The sequence below is a fragment of the Geotrypetes seraphini genome, chromosome 9, assembly GCF_902459505.1.
Source record: "Geotrypetes seraphini chromosome 9, aGeoSer1.1, whole genome shotgun sequence".
Classification (NCBI taxonomy): domain Eukaryota; kingdom Metazoa; phylum Chordata; class Amphibia; order Gymnophiona; family Dermophiidae; genus Geotrypetes; species Geotrypetes seraphini.
The window spans coordinates 150,831,859-150,850,429 of NC_047092.1; the positions used below are offsets into that span (position 1 = coordinate 150,831,859).

At 43.0% G+C, this 18,571-nt stretch overlaps 1 protein-coding gene across 1 annotated transcript in view; it reads left to right on the plus strand.

The window, feature by feature from the left end:
• The first annotated feature begins 483 nt into the window (after window positions 1–483).
• The window catches only part of ATP1B3 (ATPase Na+/K+ transporting subunit beta 3), an 82,691-nt gene continuing 64,603 nt past the window's right edge, over window positions 484–18,571 (plus strand). The window contains exon 1 of the mRNA XM_033959582.1: window positions 484–866. Within this exon, the coding sequence (XP_033815473.1) occupies window positions 758–866 (109 nt within the window). The 5' untranslated portion in view covers window positions 484–757. The remainder of the gene's footprint in view (window positions 867–18,571) is intronic.

Consider the following 18,571-nt stretch of genomic DNA (forward strand, 5'->3'; position numbering starts at 1 on the left):
CATCCTGTATAAATGTCAAAAAGCTTGTTTGATTCAATTTTAAGAATTCAGACTACTCAATTTTAATTAAACGTACATATACTCCCTTCTCGGTCACTGGCAAGCTAAGTGACCATCTCTGTAATCAATCTAACTAAAATTATAGCACACAAACACATCTTTGGATATCTGATATACGATCCTCTTCCTTTGCGTAAAGCTAGAAAAAAAACACCACATCTGCATCTGTGGGAATAACACGATCAATGGCACAAAATCTAAACGGCCTCAGTCGACGTCAAACTCTACTTCGGCGCATGCCCAGTGGCAGCTTTTAGTTATTTATTTATTTATTTATGTATTTGGGGGGGGGGGGGGGGGTCCTACTGCTCAGTCCCGGACATTATTGCATTTTTTTTTCTGTATCCCACGCGCATACTCGAGACAGAGCCAAGCTAGCTGCTGTGCGCAGGCGCGATACTTTCTACCCGCCTCCCCGTGGAAAGCTGCTCGGGTTGCGTACTGCAGTGAAGCCGCGGTAGCAGATGAGCGGACTAGGGTGAGGGTAGCCGGTGCCTCCCTCGCACAGCTCTTCCGCGTTCTCTCGTACGGACACCGGCCGGCAGCTTTCCCCCTTCCCCTCAGTGTACATACCCGCACCCATAAATAAATTTTGGCCAAAAAAACAACAACTGTAATCATAGACAAGACTCGAACTTCGACTTCTGAGAAAGAGCCGCGCCGCCGTCTGTAAGGGGAGAGCGCCAACGAGCCCGCCATGGCCAAAGAGGAGAGCAAAAACTTCGGACAGACCGTCGCCGGCTGGAAGCAGTTCATCTACAACCCGCGGAGCGGAGAGGTGCTGGGGCGGACGGCCGGCAGCTGGGGTAGGAGCCTGGGGAGGGAGGGTTGGAGGTGAACCGGTGGGTTTTCTTCAGCGTGAGAGGCGGTGTGTAGGTGTCTCTGTATGTGTGTGTGTGTGTGTGTGTGTACGCGCGCGCGCTGCCGCCGGCTGTACCGTCTCTGTTTCCTTCCCTGAGCGGTGACAGCGTATTCGTGTAATGAGAGAATGCGCCGGCAATTCGGATCCCCCAGTTACCGACTGCCTCGCCAGGAGAGACTTTTCTGGTGGAGTCTTTTTTTTATTTTTTTTTTTCCCCATCTCGCACCAGTTTTTGTAAAAAAAAATAAATTAAAAAAATTGGAAATTCGCCGCATAGAGAAGCTAAAAATAGAAAGTTGTAAGGGAGGGAGATGAGCTGAAGACGGAATGCAGGCCTCCTAAGGCCGGTGGCTTCTAAGTCCGATCCTGCGTTTATTTTTATTTAATTCTGCTCGTCCCCCCCCCCTCCTCCCTCCTTTTTATTATTTTGTATGTAGAGGGGTTGAATGGAAGATAATTGGGGAAGGTAATTGACAGTAGAAGGAGGAGCTATGGCGTGAAACTGTCAGCCACCCCCTTTATTTAATCCTGCGGGTGTCCTCCTCCCCCCCTCCCTCCTCCATGCTTGGAACCGATCGCGTTTGAATGAATGGCGAGAAAGGAGCCAGGTTGTTGCAGAGCGAGGACTTGAGCCGGTGCCAGGGGCTCCTCCTCCTCCTCTGGGCTTTGCGACCGGAGCTAAAGCTGCAGAGGGAGGGGCGCTGCGGACACGGAGCAGCTGGGGGAGCCCCCGCCGTACCGTCTCCGGTTTATGGCGGGCACCTGTGCTGAGCCGATCGGAGGCCTGCGGGGGGATGTGCCCTGAGCAGAGAAGGTCCTCCATTTTCTGGAAGTGCTGCCTTCCTTTCTCGCTGTCATCGTTTCCTTGGCCATCGTGTAGTATTTACGCAAACCCACTGCATCCTTCGCCCTCCTCTAAATAAATACGTCATGGTCCCGCAGTTCAGCCACCCAACTATTCATCTGATTTGAACGCATTGCTATTCTTTTGAAACATCTCGTATTTAGGTTTTATTTTAATAGCTCGCTTCTTGTATATTCTGTTATAACGGTTTCCCAAGCAAGGGTGACGGCTATTTAGAAACCTGAAAAGCCTTGCCTGATCCAGTGCTGTTAAATTCTAGTGAAATTGTGTGTATTTGTATGTTGGGAGGGGGATGTCAGAGCTTGTCTGTTGGGGATGTTTTCGTTGTACCAAGTCGTTTCCAGTTTGGTGAGCTTAAATTGAATGCCTGTTTAGTGGCAGAAGGAAATTTCCACTCTTGCTGTCTGTCGTCTTGTGACTAATGCTCTGACACCTCAATCAGCAGTTTTATTCATGGTGTGTGGGGGTCGAGTTGTGTGTGTGTGTGTGTAGAAGCTCACTGAATACTAAAAACTTCTACCATTTTACTTCCAAAATATTTGAAGCAGTTTAACTGCTGAACTCAGTCTAGCCAATTTTTTTTTCCAAAGCATACCTTAAACCCAAAATTGCTGTTTATCCCATGAATTTGTAAACTGTGTAGAACCAAAGGAGAAACATTTGTTCCCTGTATCTGAACAGTAAAATAAACTACATGGTGTTATGAGAAGTCTCAAATAAAGAAGAATTTTATATAATGCTATTACTTGTTTACATTGACAATCTAGAAATAAGAAAGGACTCACTATAAAGTCAGATTATTTTGGATTTATTTACCACTTTTTTGAATAAATTTCACCTGGCAGTGTACATTTGCAAGTTTAACCCGACATAGACAGTAAACTATTACAGCAGCAGCACTATTCAAATAATAGTACACATTATGGTATCAAATGCTACTTACATGTCACCACAATACATATTAAAACATCTTAATAGTATAGGGGGTAAGCCAAGGTTGAATGTGTAGACAGATAAGATGAATGCCAGGATTTAGATAAGGATGTCTAACTTAAAGAAACATTGCACTTTGTAGTCAGAAGAGGAGCAGGAGAATTATCTGAGTACATGTGAACAATTCCTATTTCAGTATGTTCAGCTAGTGTTAGTCCTTGTGTATATGACTAGCTGATTAGTTGCTTCTTCTGTTAAAGACTCCAGAGAGAATCCAGGTTTTTACCTACTTCATTAAGTAGAGATAGTGTTGCATTAGATGAATTAGTAATCTGACACTGAAAATAAATTAGTTTAATTTTGCATAGGAGATAAAAAACAGATTAAAATGGGGCTTCTGTGTTACAATTCAGATTACTTTTTAATAAATTGATTTCATGCAAAAATAGATGTATTGTAGTTCCTATTGAGAGAAAAAGCATCAAATTTCTGAAATGAAATTACAAAAAGTATTTATCTCTTTATTGTATATGATATTGTTTTTCCAGAATCCGTTTAGTGTTTAGGTTGTAATTACACTTCTCCTTCTGTATTCGCGGGGGATGCGGCGGCCCATAGGCGCAATTATGGAAAAACCGCAAATAACTTATTTATGTTATTCGTGGTTTTTGTAACAGCCAGTGTTTTTGCTATTGAAACCACGAATAACTAGAGACTCTGCAGCTGAAGATACGTGAGCAGCGCTCTCTCTCTCTTGATTTCTCTAGATCTTGTTGGTTGGGCTGGCTGGGCTTCATGCAAGCTCTTTTTCCGCTCTGTATCTCAACGAGAGGGGGGCGGGGGCCTGCATGAAGGACACATCAGTTTTTGAAGCGCTCGGCATTTGCGTTTCCTGCGCTGTCTTCAGTTCTGTGCTGTGAGAGGCTGGCGGAGGAGATGATGCACTTATTGCTGTCAGGTGAGCCCTCCAAAAGGCACTGTTTTTTTCTTTAATTGCTCTCTGATTAAGAAAAGGAACTAGTCATGACATAATTTGGAGGGGCAGAGTCAGCATCGAAAAAATCACAAATAAGCGAAACCGCGGATATGGAGGGAGAAGTGTAATTTAATAAAGCTTACAAAATGATATATGCACCTTATTAACATTTTCATGATTGATGTGCACTACTTAATTGTGTTAAATAGGACATGGGTGTAGCTCCCATTGAACAATGTGTAGGGCTACCTGAAATTGAAGCTCCCTTCCACCCCATGCCTAGATCTGGTGTCTCCCTCCATAGTCCCTATGCACCTATGTGGGTCTGGTATCTGTCTACATTCCCCCCCCACAACTCCTGTCCTCCCAACACTGGTGGGTCATGACCAAGGCAATGCTGAAGGTTGCACTCTGTTTAGTGAGGAGATCTTTCCTCTGTTGTGTTCCACCCACAGGAAGTTACATCAGAGAGGTGTGATGCTGCAGAGGAAATACCTCTTTACCGAACAAAGAGCAGCTTTCAGTGCTCTCTCTGTCATGACCCACTAGTGTTTGGAGGACTGGGAAGAGATGAAGATTGGCAGAGGTCGGACCTGCATGTGAGTGCACAGGGGGAGGGGGATACACTGTATTAGATATGTGGAGTGGGGGGAAAAGGGAGAGTACCAAGATCAAAGAAGAGAGGGAGAGAGATGCTGGGATGCAGTTGGTGGCTGAGGGAAGAGAAGGAAAGACCTGGAGCACAGAGGAGGGGGAAGATGATGGATTGGAGGTGAAAAAGTAGAAGAGAGACACTAGGACCAAAGCAATGCTTAGGGGTAGGTAATTCCAGTCCTCAAGAGCCGGAGCCAGGTCAGGTTTTCATGATATCCACAAAGAATATGTATGAGATGGATTTTCATGCGCTGCCTCCTTGAGATGCAAATCTATCTCATGCATATTTATTGTTGATATCCTGAAAACCTGATCTGGTTCCATCTCTCAAGGACCGGAATTGCCTACCTACCCCTGGCCTAGACAACAAATGTAAAAAAAAGTATTTTTTTTCTGAATTTATTAATTGCGGTATCAGCTTTAGGAAATATGCACTCTCCCCCCACTGCCTTAGGAGCGATGGTGTTATGGGGGACCCTATCTCAGTTTTTATGTCTGGGGCTCGTTGAATCCTAGCTATACGACTGAAGGAAAGTATAATAAACTTTGCAATTAAAAAAAGCAATATTGCACTCTGTGCTTAAGACGATACATTTTATTCAGTTGCTAACTAAAGGTATTTAGTGGTATATTTATTTTAAAAATTTCTTCACCGCTTAAAGCCTAAGTGGCTTAAAACATACACAGTCATGTACACACACGTAATCAGTAATAACATTTTTTCTACCTAATCCTCTTCAAACTGTTGCTAAAATTCTTACAAAAATGTGAATTTAATTGGACTAAAGACTTGCCGTATATACTCGAATATAAACCGATCTGAATATAAACTGAGGTATCCTTTTTTCCCTCCAAAAGGGGGGGGGGAGGAGGTTGACTTGAATATAAACTGAGGTTAGAAATTTGGGTTATCATGGTGAGACAATCTATAAAGACTGTTCACCCTTCCTCCCCATCAGCTATCTGGTAAGTCACTAAACATAATACAAATATCTGTAATGCATATATCCTAAAGCTGTCCAAAGTCAAGCGCTACATTCTTATATTCATCTTACTTAGAAAGTGAGAATAAATAAATAAACGCTCAATCTTATAATAGCATTACAGTGCTACTTCATTCCACTTTAGATATTTTCATGGTTAGAATGATTTACCATTTTCATATATTGACCTCAGTGGCTACACTCAGACCATCTATTTCATGTAAGGCTTGAGTATATGCAGCCAGCCTCCTCATTGGTCATATTTTTTTCATTAATCATAACTCTATGATTTTTTAATAATGCCTATGAAGAACTTATCTTAGGCAGCAGGGAGGGACTCCGACGTGAATTCGCGTTTCGCTATCGGCTGTATCAAGGAAAGTCCCCATAACGATCAGCACGGAGTCTGTGGTGATCTAATCATTATGGGGACTTTCCTTGATACAGCTGATAGCGAAACGTGAATTCACGTCGGAGTCTCTCCCTGCTGCCTAAGATAAGTTCTTCATAGGCATTATTAGAAAACTATAGAGTTATGATTAATGAAAAAAATATGACTAGTGAGGAGGCTGGCTGCATATACTCAAGCCTTACATGAAATAGATGGTCCCTTCCTTCTTCTTTCCCCTCCCCTGCAGTCCTTCTAATTGTGTGTGGTCACTGGCAGCACAGCAATTGAGCCAGGGTTCCTCCATCTAGCCCTAGGGCCTACCCTCTTCTGTATTCTGTCTCCTGTGACACAGCTTCAGGGATGAAGCAGAGGGAAGGCTCTGGGTTAGCTGGAGGCAGCCTGACTTAATTACTTCTGGTGCTGGTGAAGAGAGAAAGTTTGGAAGGCCAGAGGAGGGAGGGAGGGAGGGAGGGAGAGAGAGGCTGAATCTTTGGAGGTAGGTAGGTGTGCGAGAGAGACCAGATGGGGAGAAAAAAGGGATACAGATAATAGACCCAATGGAGGGAGCAGAGGAGATAGAGAAAAATTGGATTGGGAGGGAATGGATGGGGAAGAAACAGAGATTAGATGGGGGTGGAAAACAAGAGAAGAGGGGAGGTGTTGGACCTGATAATTTTGTTATAAATGCAGATTTTTGCATTAATCTTCCAAAATTTTAGTAGCTTTCCTTTGGATTGACTTCATCCTGTTTATATCTTTTTGAAGGTGTGGTCTCCAGAACTGTACTGTAGAAAAGAAAAAGAGTTCTTACCTTGGGAAAATGAATATGCAAACTGAAGAGGCGCAAGTGAGATGTGTAAAAACAACCAACAGTTAGATTTATTAAACTGATATATCAAATACAAAGTTCACAAATCTAAGACACCGTTGGATTTCTGTGTCCTAGATTTGTGAACTTTGGATTTAATAAATGTAACTGTTGGTTGGTTTTACACATCTCGTCTCCAGAATTGTACACAATATTTCAAATAAGGTCTCACCAGAATCATACAGGGACATTATTATCTCCTTTTTCCTATTTGGCCATTCTTCTCCCTATGCACCCAAGCATCCTTCTAGCTTTTGCCGTTGCCTTTTCTACCTGTTGGTCACTTAAGATCATGACATGCGATCATACCCAAGTCCCACTTCTTTTTTGTGCACAGAAGTGACCCAGTAGGGCTATTCGTATGTAAGTTCTTCACCCCCTAAACAGTACTGTTCCCTTGAGTTTTTTGCAGCACAAATGCATGACTGCATTTCTTAGCATTAAATCTTAGCTACTAAATTCTGAGCCATTCTTCAAGCTTTGCTAGGTCCTTCCTCATGTTATTCACAGTCTAGAGCAGAATGACACGGGGACAAATTTGTCTCCATCCCTGTCCTGTCCCTCCCTCATCCCTGCAAGCTCTGTCCTCATCTGCATAAGCCTCAAACTCTTATGATTTTAAAATATGATCTTGGCAAATGACTTAACTTTCTATTGTCTCAAATACATAAAAATATAAGTATTATCATACTGAAACAGACCAAAGGTCTATCGTCCAGTATCCCGTTTTCAACAGTGACCAATCCAGGTCACAAGTACCTGGCAAGATCCCAAAAGAGTAAGCAGATTTTATGCTGCTTATCATAGAAATGAACAGCAGATTTTCCCAAATTCAGATCTCAAGTACAAACTTAGGACACCTTTAACAAATCCATGGTAATGATTCCCGGAGCAACAATTGCAACAAAAACCCATTCAGTTTCTATGGGCTTCGTTGCATTTGCCATGCTGAAACTCAAAGGGGCCCTTAGATAGTTAGCTCTCTGGGAACAGAGAAATACTTAAATGTACTTGAATGTAACTTGCTTTAAACTGAAATGATCTGTGTTTCACACAGGCATCTAATAAACTGAGTGCCCTTGGAATGGGCCCCAAAGTGACAGATTGGATCAAAAACTGGGTGGAAGCTGACAGAGGGTAGTGGTCAGTGGAGATCGTACTGAGGAAAGGGATGTTACCAGTAGTGTGCCTCAAGGTTCGGTTCTTGGGCCTGATCTTTTTAACATTTTTGAGATTTGCCTCTTTGCGGATAATAAAATCTGCAATAGAGTAGACACCCCTGATAGTGTGGATAACACTAGGAAGGACCTAGTGAAACTTGAAGAATGATCTGAAATTTGGCAACTAAGATTTAATGATAAGAAATGCAAGGTCATACATTTGGGTTGCAAAAATCCAAGGGAATGGTACAGTTTAAGGGTTAAAGAACTTTTGAACATGAAAGAAGAGCGGGACTTGGGTGTGATAGTATGTGATCTTAAGATGGCCAAACAGGTTGAAATGGCAACAGCAAAAGCTAGAAGGAAGCTTGAGGAATGGCCAATAGGAAAAAGGAGGTATTAACGTCCCATTATAAGGCTTTGATGAGACCTCATTTAGAATATTATGTACAATTCTAGAGACTGTACCTTCAAAAAGATATACAGGATGGAGTCTGTCCAAAGGAAGGCTACTAAAATGGTCAGTGGTGTCGTCATAAGGCATATGGGGACAGACTCAAAGATCTCAATATGTATGCTTTGGATGAAAGGTGGGAGAGGAGAGAGATGATAGAGACATTTAAATACCTGCATTGCATAAATACGAGATGAGCGTCTTTCAATTGAAAGGAAACTTAGAGAATGATAGAGGACAAATTTTTCCCTGTCCCTGAAGGATCTCAATATCCCTGTCCAGTCTCTGCAAGCTCTGCCTTAATTGCACAAGCCTCAAACACTTATGATTTGCAGATGAGGACAGAGCTTGCAGGAATGGGGCCGGGACATGGACAGAGCTCATGGGGACTGGACGGGGATAGAGAGATCCCACTGGGATGTGAAAATTGTCCCCGTGCCATTCTCTACAAGAGAGGGCATGGGATGAAGTTAAGAGGTGAAGAGCTCAGGAGTAATCTAAGGAAATACTATTTTAGAGAAAGGATGATAGATGTGTGGAATAGTTTACCGGTAGAGGTGGTGGAGACTAATGCTGCCCAATTCAGGAAAAAAATTTCGATTCAATTCGACCTATTGATTTTTTTATTCAATTTGTTTTTCCCATCCAATCATGCATATTTTTTTTATTTTTTATTTTTTAATGTCCTGGCAGGTTTATTTTGTAGCCTCTTCACCTACCCCACTCTCCTTTGCCCTCTCTAACCCCACGCTGGCATTGTGGTGTAAAAATAAAAAAGACTTTTCCTCTCTCTGTTAGGTCCTAGCTAGAAGAAGCACATCAGTTGTGTGTAGTTTTTTTTAAGACCATGAACTTTAACTGATGCTTTTTTTTCTCTACAAATTACTTGTTTGATTATTGTTAGTAATTATGGAATTGTCTCTTTAAGTCTGCACTCTGATGTACATGTGACTGTCTGGCGATCCTTTAGTGTCGAGCATAATTTTTTCTTTTCTTTATTTTGTGGTAATTGAAATCACCCATTATTATACTGTTGCCCAGTTCACCAGCTTTCCTAATCTCTGAAAACATTTCTTCATCTGTCAGCTCATTTTACCCTGAGGGGCGGTAGTATAACTCTACCTCTATATTCCTTCTCTTCACTCATGGAATTTCTATCCATATGGATTCCACACTGCTGTCTATGTCATTCAGAATGTTTATTTTATTTGATTCAATTCCTTCTTTAACATATAGTGTAACCTCCCCTCCAATTTGATCTACTCTATTCCTAAGATATTATTTGTACCCAGGTAATACCTATTGATTCCGATTGATTGTACCCAGGTAATACCAGGTGATTCCTATTGATTGTCCTCCTTCCATCAGTTCTCTGAGATATCTACCTCATCATTCAGTGCTATATACTCTTAACTCTCCTATTTTATTTTTTAGGCTTCTAGCATTTGTATACAGACACTTCAAATTGTGTTTTTTCCTTGTAACTACAGGCTGCTGAGAAGATAGGGAAAGTTTGAATCTTTTACTCTGCCTTCCTCTTAAACCCTCCTGGCTTGCTTCCACTATTATTGGAATCTCTCTATTGGGATTCCCTAAATATCCTGTTTCAGTAGTATCCTTCAAGGATAGCTCAAACCGAATCATCTGCTCCTGGGTGACTGTCGGGTTTCCCCTGCATTTCAGTTTAAAAGCTGTTCAAAACTGAGATGTGGGGTAAAAGCCTCTGACATCCCGTGGGAGCCTAATGCCTAGGTACCAAAAGGAGTGATCAGCCCATCGGAGTGGAAAAGACGCTTCCCATTCCTGTCTCAAATTCCCATGGGGACCAAAACTTCTGACTTTTCCAAATTCAATTTTAAGCCAGCATAATCCCCATACTCCTGAGTCACCATTAACAACGATGGCAGGGGCGATCTAAGGCAGTGGTCTCAAACTCGCGGCCCAGGGGCCACATGCGGCCTGCCAGGTCTATTTTATGGCCCGTGGTCTGTACTAGTGCTGCCTGCTCTTTGCAGCGTCCTCCAGCTTTCCCCCTGGCCTCCCGCTCTTACCTTCCGATAATTACTGCAGCCTGCGGAGAGGATTGCCGGTGCTGTAGCAATCCTTGCAGGCTGTCGTTGTCCTCAGCAGCACGTTCACTCTGCCATGATCCTGCCCTTGATGTCAGAGGAGGGGCGGGACTGCAGCAGAGGGAATATGCTGCGGAGGCCAATGGCAACCTGCAAGGAACTCTACAGCACTGGTAATCCTCTACAGGCTGCGGTATTTAGCTGAAACTAAGACCGGGAGGCCAGGGGGGAAGCTGGAAGATGCTGCAAAGAAACGGGGATCATGCAGACCTTCAGGGGGGAGGGGGAAGATTTATAAACTATTAAAGAGTTTTACCTCATGCAAAATTGTCATCCTTTATAATAAAACCCTAGCTGCGCATGCGCACTCCTACTTGCGTGTTCCATTTTCCCTGATCCATGAGATGTAAGTCCGTGGCCGCAGGAGTGCGCATGCGTGAGTCCCCAGCCCCTATCTACACTCGCAGGACTGGCCACCAGCGCTGGACTCCCTGCTCTCCACACGATCGGTAAGGCTCACTTACTCCCTTGCCGCCCTCCCCTTTCCCACGATCCGACCGGCTCACTTAGTCCCTTCCCGCCCCCCCTTCTCTTCCCTTCCCGTGGTCCCCACTCCAAACCTGCGACTCCAGCAGCACTCTACACACGCTTCTTCGAGGCCTTCTACTGCCCTGATTTACTCTGGCACGTCCCTGATGACATCATCAGAGGCGCGGCAGAGCAAATCAGGGCAGTAGAAGGCCCCGAAGCAGCGTGTGTAGAGTGCTGCAGACGCTGCTGGAGTCGCAGATTTGGAGTCGGGACCATGGGAAGGAAAGGGGGGGGGGGCGAAAGGGACTAAGGGAGCTGGCCAGACTGCGGGAAGGGAAAGGGGGGGTAGGGGAAACGCTGCTGCTGCACAGGGAAGTAGTGTGGGGGGAGGGAATGTTGCTGTGGCTGCTGCACAGGGAAGTGGGGGGAGAGAAATGTTGCTGCATAGGAGGCAGGGAGAGAGACAGACAGATAGAAAGAAAGACAGACATTAGGAGGAAGGATACAGAAAGAAAAGAAGAAAGACACAGGGGCAGGGAGAGACACAGACAGACAGAAAGAAAGACTGGGAGGGAGAGAGAGACAGAAATAAGGAAAGACAGACAGACATCTATTCTAGCACCCGTTAATGTAACAGGCTAAAATACTAGTTTCTTTAATAAGATATTAACTATTTTTTAGGCAGCCCTCCAAGTACCTACAAATCCAAAATGTGGCCCTGCAAAGGGTTTGAGTTTGAGACCACTGATCTAAGGTTTTGGAGGTGTACCAATAAGTCATTGGCAAAAGCCGCAATTTTAAATTCGTAGTCCCCCTATCTCCACCCCTTTGATCTCAGGAATGGCTACTATCTCCCGTATCAAGGGGTCCAAAGTTAAGATAAACAAGAGGGGAGACAGGACAACCTTACCAAGTCCCTCTACCAATGGAAACTGGGTAGAAGCACAGTCCTTGACCCAAAGATAAGCCCCAGGATCTGTATATAGCTTGCACAAAGCATCTCCCCAACCCATAAAAGCAGAGAGCTGTAAAAAGAAAGTCCCAGCGCACTCTTGTCAAAGGCCTTCTCTGTATCAAAACTGATTAACAGAGAATGCCTCTGTTCTCTCATGACCTTCTCCAAGGAGAGATTGATCTGCCTCATATTTTTGATGTTATATTGTCCCTTCATGCCAGGCGATTGGCCAGCACCTTCGTTAAACGTTTGGTGTCAAAATTCAAAAGAAAAATGAGCCGGTAGGAGCCTGGAAGTTTGGGATCCCACCCGAGCTTAGGAAGGACCACTATTTAAAGCCACATTAAGATCCTGTGGCAGGCTCCCATTCTCAGTGCATGCATTATACATCTGCACCAGGGATGGAGCAATGCCATTCAGTAGGAGTTTATAAAATTCTACTCGAAAGCTATCCACCCCAGGGGCCTTAAACAAGGCACTCCGGGTGATGACCCATTCCACTTCCCTTACAGTGACCGGAACATTCAATTTCTCCAAATCCACTGGTTCCAGGGGCGGCCCATAAAATTTGGAACAGTACTTTTGAAATATCTGACAGATCTGGCAATCGTCCTTGGTATCTTGCTCCATCTCCTTCTGCAAATGCAAACTTGTGGAGTGACCTTCTGCCGCCCTAAGCAACTTGGCCTAAAGTTTACCCCATGTATTATCATATCGATAAAGTTGATATTTATAATAGATCAGAGATTTTTTTGTTCTTTGATGTAACAGAGAATTAAGCTCTATCTGAGTCGCCAGCAATTGCTCTTTATCTACTATTGAATGAGTATGCCCAAATCGTCTCTTCTCCTGCTGAAGCTGCTGTTCCAATCAGAGTATGACCTGGTCCCTTGCCTTCCATTTATGAGTGGTGAAACTAATGATGTGGCCTCGCAGAACAGCCTTTGCTTCCTCTCAGAAAAAATAGAAACCCCTCTCTGGGGAGCATTTATCGGTCATATCATCTTTTCAAGAGGAAATCACTAAAGGTCTGATCCGTATAGAGGTCCAGGGAGAACTTCCATGTGTCTCACCTCATTCCCATATCAGGTCCCACCCAATCCATCCAAACTAGGGTATGATCAGAGATCTCACCAAGGCCTACCAATCTCGTGATACCCAAGAGATTGATGTAAATTTATAATCAATTCTAGACAAAGTAGAATGAGCCCTGGAGAGATGTGTGTACTCCCAATCCAGTGGGTGAAGGAATTTCCAAATATCGACCAAATCAAAAGTATTACACAATTTGGTTAATAGTTTCCCAGAAACTGGACTCACCTCCCCTAATCCCCTAGATCTATCTTATTGGGGGTCCCACACCAAATTAAAATCTCCACAATCAAATTAGTTGTGTCAAAACGTATTAAGGCCAGAGTTAGTCTCCTCAGAAAAGGGGCATCATATCTGTTGGGCAAATAAACATTACAGAGAACTATCAGCCTATGATGGCCTCAGTGGCGTAGTGAGGGTGTGGTGCCCCTCCCCCGCCCTCTTCACCCCCCCCACCGCTCCTTAATGACCTTCCTGCCACGTGTGCCCCCTACCTTTTTAATTTTCCAGGCAAGAGCAGCAGCACAAACTTGCTGCCTGCGTTGTGTTGGCTATCCCTATGACATCACTTCCTAGGTGCGGGCCCAGAAGTGACGTCGGAGAGAGGCAACACTGATGTGGGCAGCAAGTTCAAAATGCTGCTTGTGCAGAAAAAATTAGAGGTATGAGGGAAGGGAAGAGGTGCAAGTGCACAGCAGGGTGGGGCAGAGAGGAGGAGGAAGAGGACGGGTGCCTGAGCCCTTTACAAAGACCATGCCTGGGGTGGACCGCCTCCCCCAAACTCCCCTTACTACACCAGTGGATAGACTGTTACTTTACAGATAACAAATACGCCCGTCCAAGTCTGTTCAAACCTGATCTACTTGAGAGATAAGCCTCTTACGAAAAAGAATAATCCCATCACCATTTTTGCCCTGGGCTGAAGAGGCTACATAGTGGCACACCCACCATTTCTGAAATTTAGCATGTTCAGTGTCCCCTAAGTGGGTTTCCTGTAGCATAACTATATCTGCTTTCTGCCACTGAAGGGCCTACAAAATTTTAGATGTTTTAATTGGGGAAGAAATGCCTTCCAGATTCCAAGTAAGAGTTTTAACCATAAGGTAATTCAAATATAGATGAGAAAAAGCATGATGATACACTGCAGAAAGGAGGGAAAAGGGTCGTCCAGACAGGTGAACATCAGCTGCTGCTTTTCTTTGATCAAGGGTAATGGACTCTCACTAACTTTTGCAGTGAAGACCAAATTCAAAACTTTTGGGAGTTTTATAAAAGACAATTTGACCAAGCTCAAGTCATGTGATTTTACTTTACAAGGTTCTTTATTCTAATTTTACTAAGGAAATTAGGGGTTTGTTTACTGTTTCACACACTTGATTCTGAATGAGTTGAATTTATTTTAAAATCTTGGTGATAACACAAACCCCCTCTTCTACAAAGCAGAGCGGCAACAGCCCCGAAGCCCTTTAAATCTCCATGGGCTTCGGGGCTGTTACCGCATGGCAGCTGCTAGGGTGGCTTTGTAGAAGAGGGGGAAAGTTTTGCATCCCAAGGAGCCAAGTATGTTGTATGAATATTTGATACCATATGTTCCATCTATGGAACTATGCTCTAGTAATGCCTACCTGCTGTTAAAGCCGCTAAATTAGAATGCACAAGAAAGGGACCTTTTTTTATTGGCCACAGCTCTGGAACTCTTTACCACAGAACCTTAGAGAAGAATTGTCTCACACTTGTTTTAGGAAATGTTTAAAGACATTTTTTTTCAGCAAGCCTTTGGGATATCCCTGTTGGAAGATTGAAGTATTAGAGAGAGGGGATTCTTATCATCTTTCTTCTCTGTAATTTAAGTGTTTCTGGGGGTGCTTTTCTAGCAGTGATGGAGTTCCTTTCACCTTTTTATGTTTTTGTATTGATTGTAAAATACTGTTTTTACCTTTGGTAGTGAAGTGTTAGATTAAGTTTAAATAAATCTGTTGTAAATTCTTGTTTTGTACTTCATAATTCCATTAATCATTCTGGTGGCCACCCCCAGCAAAAAACAAGATGTGACAGTAGTAAACAACATTCATAGCAATTCACTCCTTAGCAATGCAACAGGAAGTAAGACTAAACAAAAAAACTATGCAAACAATAAGATTGCCACTGAAAGGTAGCTGGAAAGTGATGACCACAAACGCTCACAGTCTAAGCAACAAAATTAATGATCTGCAAGCCCTGATGTTAGAAGCAGACTTAGATATTGTTGCTTTCACAGAGACATAGTTCAGTGATTCCCTTGGATGGGACACAAACATACTGGGCTATATAATCTTTTCCCTCTCCTCTTTGGCATCGGAAAAGGTTAGCAAGTAATTATTTGCCAAGTTTTTGCTGGTGTCTCACACACCCTCAGCAACTCGTGGCCATCTTGGATCACTGGGCTATAATTTGAAATGCAGGGGGCCTAGGGAAAGGAAGAAGCATTATAGATCAGTTTGAAAAGAGAACATGGAACTTTAGCTACAGTAAATTGATAAAGATCTGGCTGCGGATATCCAAAAGTTGAGAAAAAATGGGAGGTGCTATTGCTGAGTGATTTCAACCTGCTGTATGTGGATTGGAAAGTTTCGTCTGCAGAACTGGAAGGAAGTAGAGAGATTGTGGATGCCTTTCAAAGTGCTCTGCACAGACAAATGGTGACGGAATGGATGAGGGAAAAAGCAATACTGGATCTGGTGGAAAGTGTCTCTAATGTCTGAGTGGGTGCCCTGGTGAAGCAGTAACGACCATCAAACATTTTGGTTTGATATAACAGCTAAAGTGGAGGGCAACCACACAAAACTCAAAGTCCTGGATTTCAAATATGCGGACTTTAATAAAATAGGGGAGTACCTGAAGAAAGAGCTGATAGGATGGGAAGACATCCACACACTGCGTGGTGTGGTTTAATATTAAGACAGGTGTAGAGAGGGCTCAATTGAAAGTAAAGGTTCTAGACTTTAAAAAACTAACTTTGTTCAGATGGGGGTTTACGTCAAGGAATTGTCTGGATGGGAACATCTGGAAGATGTAGGAAAGTACTGAGCAAAACTGAAAGGAGCCATTTTAAGAGCAACAAACTATTTTGTAAGGAAAGTAAGTAAAAGTAAGGCCGCTTTGGTTCTCAGAAGTAGTTGCTGAAAAGGTAAGGAAAAGGAGGTTAGCTTTCATAAACTACAAAAGATCACAGAAAGAGGAAGACTGGTAAAAATATCTGGAAAAGTTAAGAGGCTGGTTGAGTAGTCAGGAACGTAAAGATACAAATGGAAGAAAAAATATCTGACCGTAAAAAGGAGGGACAAGACATTTTTTAGATATATTGGTGATAGGAAGAAGTGCAAAAGTGGCAATGTGAGACTCAAAGGTGAAGGGGAGGAATATGTAGAAGCTGATAATGATAAGGCTAAATTGCTTAACAGATATTTCTGTTCTGTGTTCACAGCTGAAACGCTGGGAGCAGTTCTGCAGAAGCCAAACGCAAATAGGGATGGAGGTGTGGTAGACCCTGAATGATTTTCAGAGGATTGTGTTCATGAGGCGCTAGCTAAACTAAAGGTGGACAAAGTGATGGGGCCAGATGATGTACCTCCGAGGGTACTGAAGGAACTTAGGGAAGTTCTGGTAGCTCCACTGGCCAACCTTTTCAATGCTTTTCTAGAGTTGGGAATGGTACCAGAGGACTGGAGAAGGGCAGATGTGGTCCCTCTCCATAAAAGTTAGAAGTAAGGAAAAAGTAGGGAACCTACAAGCCAGTAAGGTTGACTTCTGTGGTAAGTAAATTAATTGAAACACTTTTAAAACAGAGAATAGTGACATTTCTGGAATCCACAGGATCCAAGGTAACATGGATTCACTAGAGGCAGGTCTTGTCAGACAAACCTGATCAATTTCTTTGACTGGGTGACCAAAGAATTGGATAGAGGGAATGCGCTAGATGTGGCAATTAGATTTTAGCAAAGCCTTTGACAGTGTTCTACAATGCGTCTAATAAATAAACTCCTTGGTATGGGCCCCAAAGTGGGTCAAGACCTGGTTGAGTAGAAGGCGACAGAGGATAATGGTCAGTGGAGATCGAGTTGAGGAAAGGAATGTTACTAGTGGTTTGCCTCAAAGTTCAGTTTTTGGGCCTGTTCTTTATAACATTTCAGTAAGTGATATTGGTGAAGGGCTGTCAAGTAAGATTTGACTCTGCAGATAACCAAAATCTACAATATAGTAGACATCTCTGATGGTGTGAATAACATGAGGAAGGACCTAATGAAGTTTTAGATAAGAATTGCCATACTGGGATAGATTGAAGGTCCATCAAGCCCAGCATCCTGCTTCCAAGAGTGGCCAACTCAGGTTCCAAGTACTTTGCTAGATCCTAAGTAGTAAAACAGATTTTATGCTGCTTATCCTAGGAATAAGCCTTGGAATTAATTCCCCAAGCCATCTCAATAATGGCTTATGGACTTTTCTTTTACGAAATAGTTCAAACCTTTTTTTAAACCCCACTAAGCTAACTGATTTCACCACATTCTCTGGCAATGAATTCCAGAGTTTAATTATACGTTGTGTGAAGAAATATTTTCTCCAGTCTGTTTTAAATCTACTACTTAGTAGCTTCATCACTAGTATTTTTAGAAAGAGTAAACAAGTAATTCACATCTACCTTTTCCACTGTACTCAGTGTTTTGTAGACCTCTATCAGCACCCCTGAGCTGAATCTTCTCCAAGCTGAAGATGCCTAGCTTGCTTTAGCCTCTCCTCATAAGGAAGTTGTCCCAAACCTTTTATCATTTTCGTTGCCCTTCTATCTTTTCTAATTCCTTTGTTTCTGTTAATCTTTTTCATGTTGTCTTTTTTTTCCATCTGAATTAGAAAATGGTTGATGGACAGACGCCAGAGAGTAGTGGCTAATGGAATTCACTCGGAGGAAAAAAAGATGAGTAGTGGAGTGCCTAGAATTGGTGCTGGGACTGAATCTGTTTAATATGTTTGTGAGCGACATTAACTAACAGTTGGAGGGTAAGGTTTGCCTTTTTGTGGATGATACCAAGATTTGTAACAGTGAACACTTCAGAAGGAATGGAAAACATTAACAAAAGATCTTCAAAAGTTAGAAGAATGGTCTAATGTTTGGCATTTAAAATTCAGTGCACAGAAGTACAGAGTAATGTACTTGGGGAGTAGAAATCTGAGGGAGCCATATGTGCTAGGAGGTAAGAAGCTGATATGCATGGATGGTGAGAGGGACCTTGGGGTAATAGTGTCTGAGAATCTGAAGGTGACATACAGTGTGACAAGGCAGTGGCTGCAGCCAGAAGGATGCTAGGCTGTATATAGAGAGAGATGTAACAAGAAGAAAGGAGGTGTTTATGCAGCTGTACACAACGTCATTGAGGCCTCACTTAGACTATTGTGTTTAGTTTTGGAGACAGTATCTGCATAAGAACATAAGAATTGCCGCCCTGGACATCCTGTATTCATGTATAAGATTTTTGTTACCGACATGCATCACCTTACACTTATCCACATTGAACCTCATTTGCCATATCACGGCACATTTTTCGAGTGTGTTTGTCACGTTGCAGATCTTTGCAGTCCTCCTGCATCTTCACTACTCTGGATAACTTTGTATCGTCCGCAAATTTAATCACCTCACTCATCATACCAATTTCCAGATCGTTTATAAATATGTTGAAGAGCACGGAT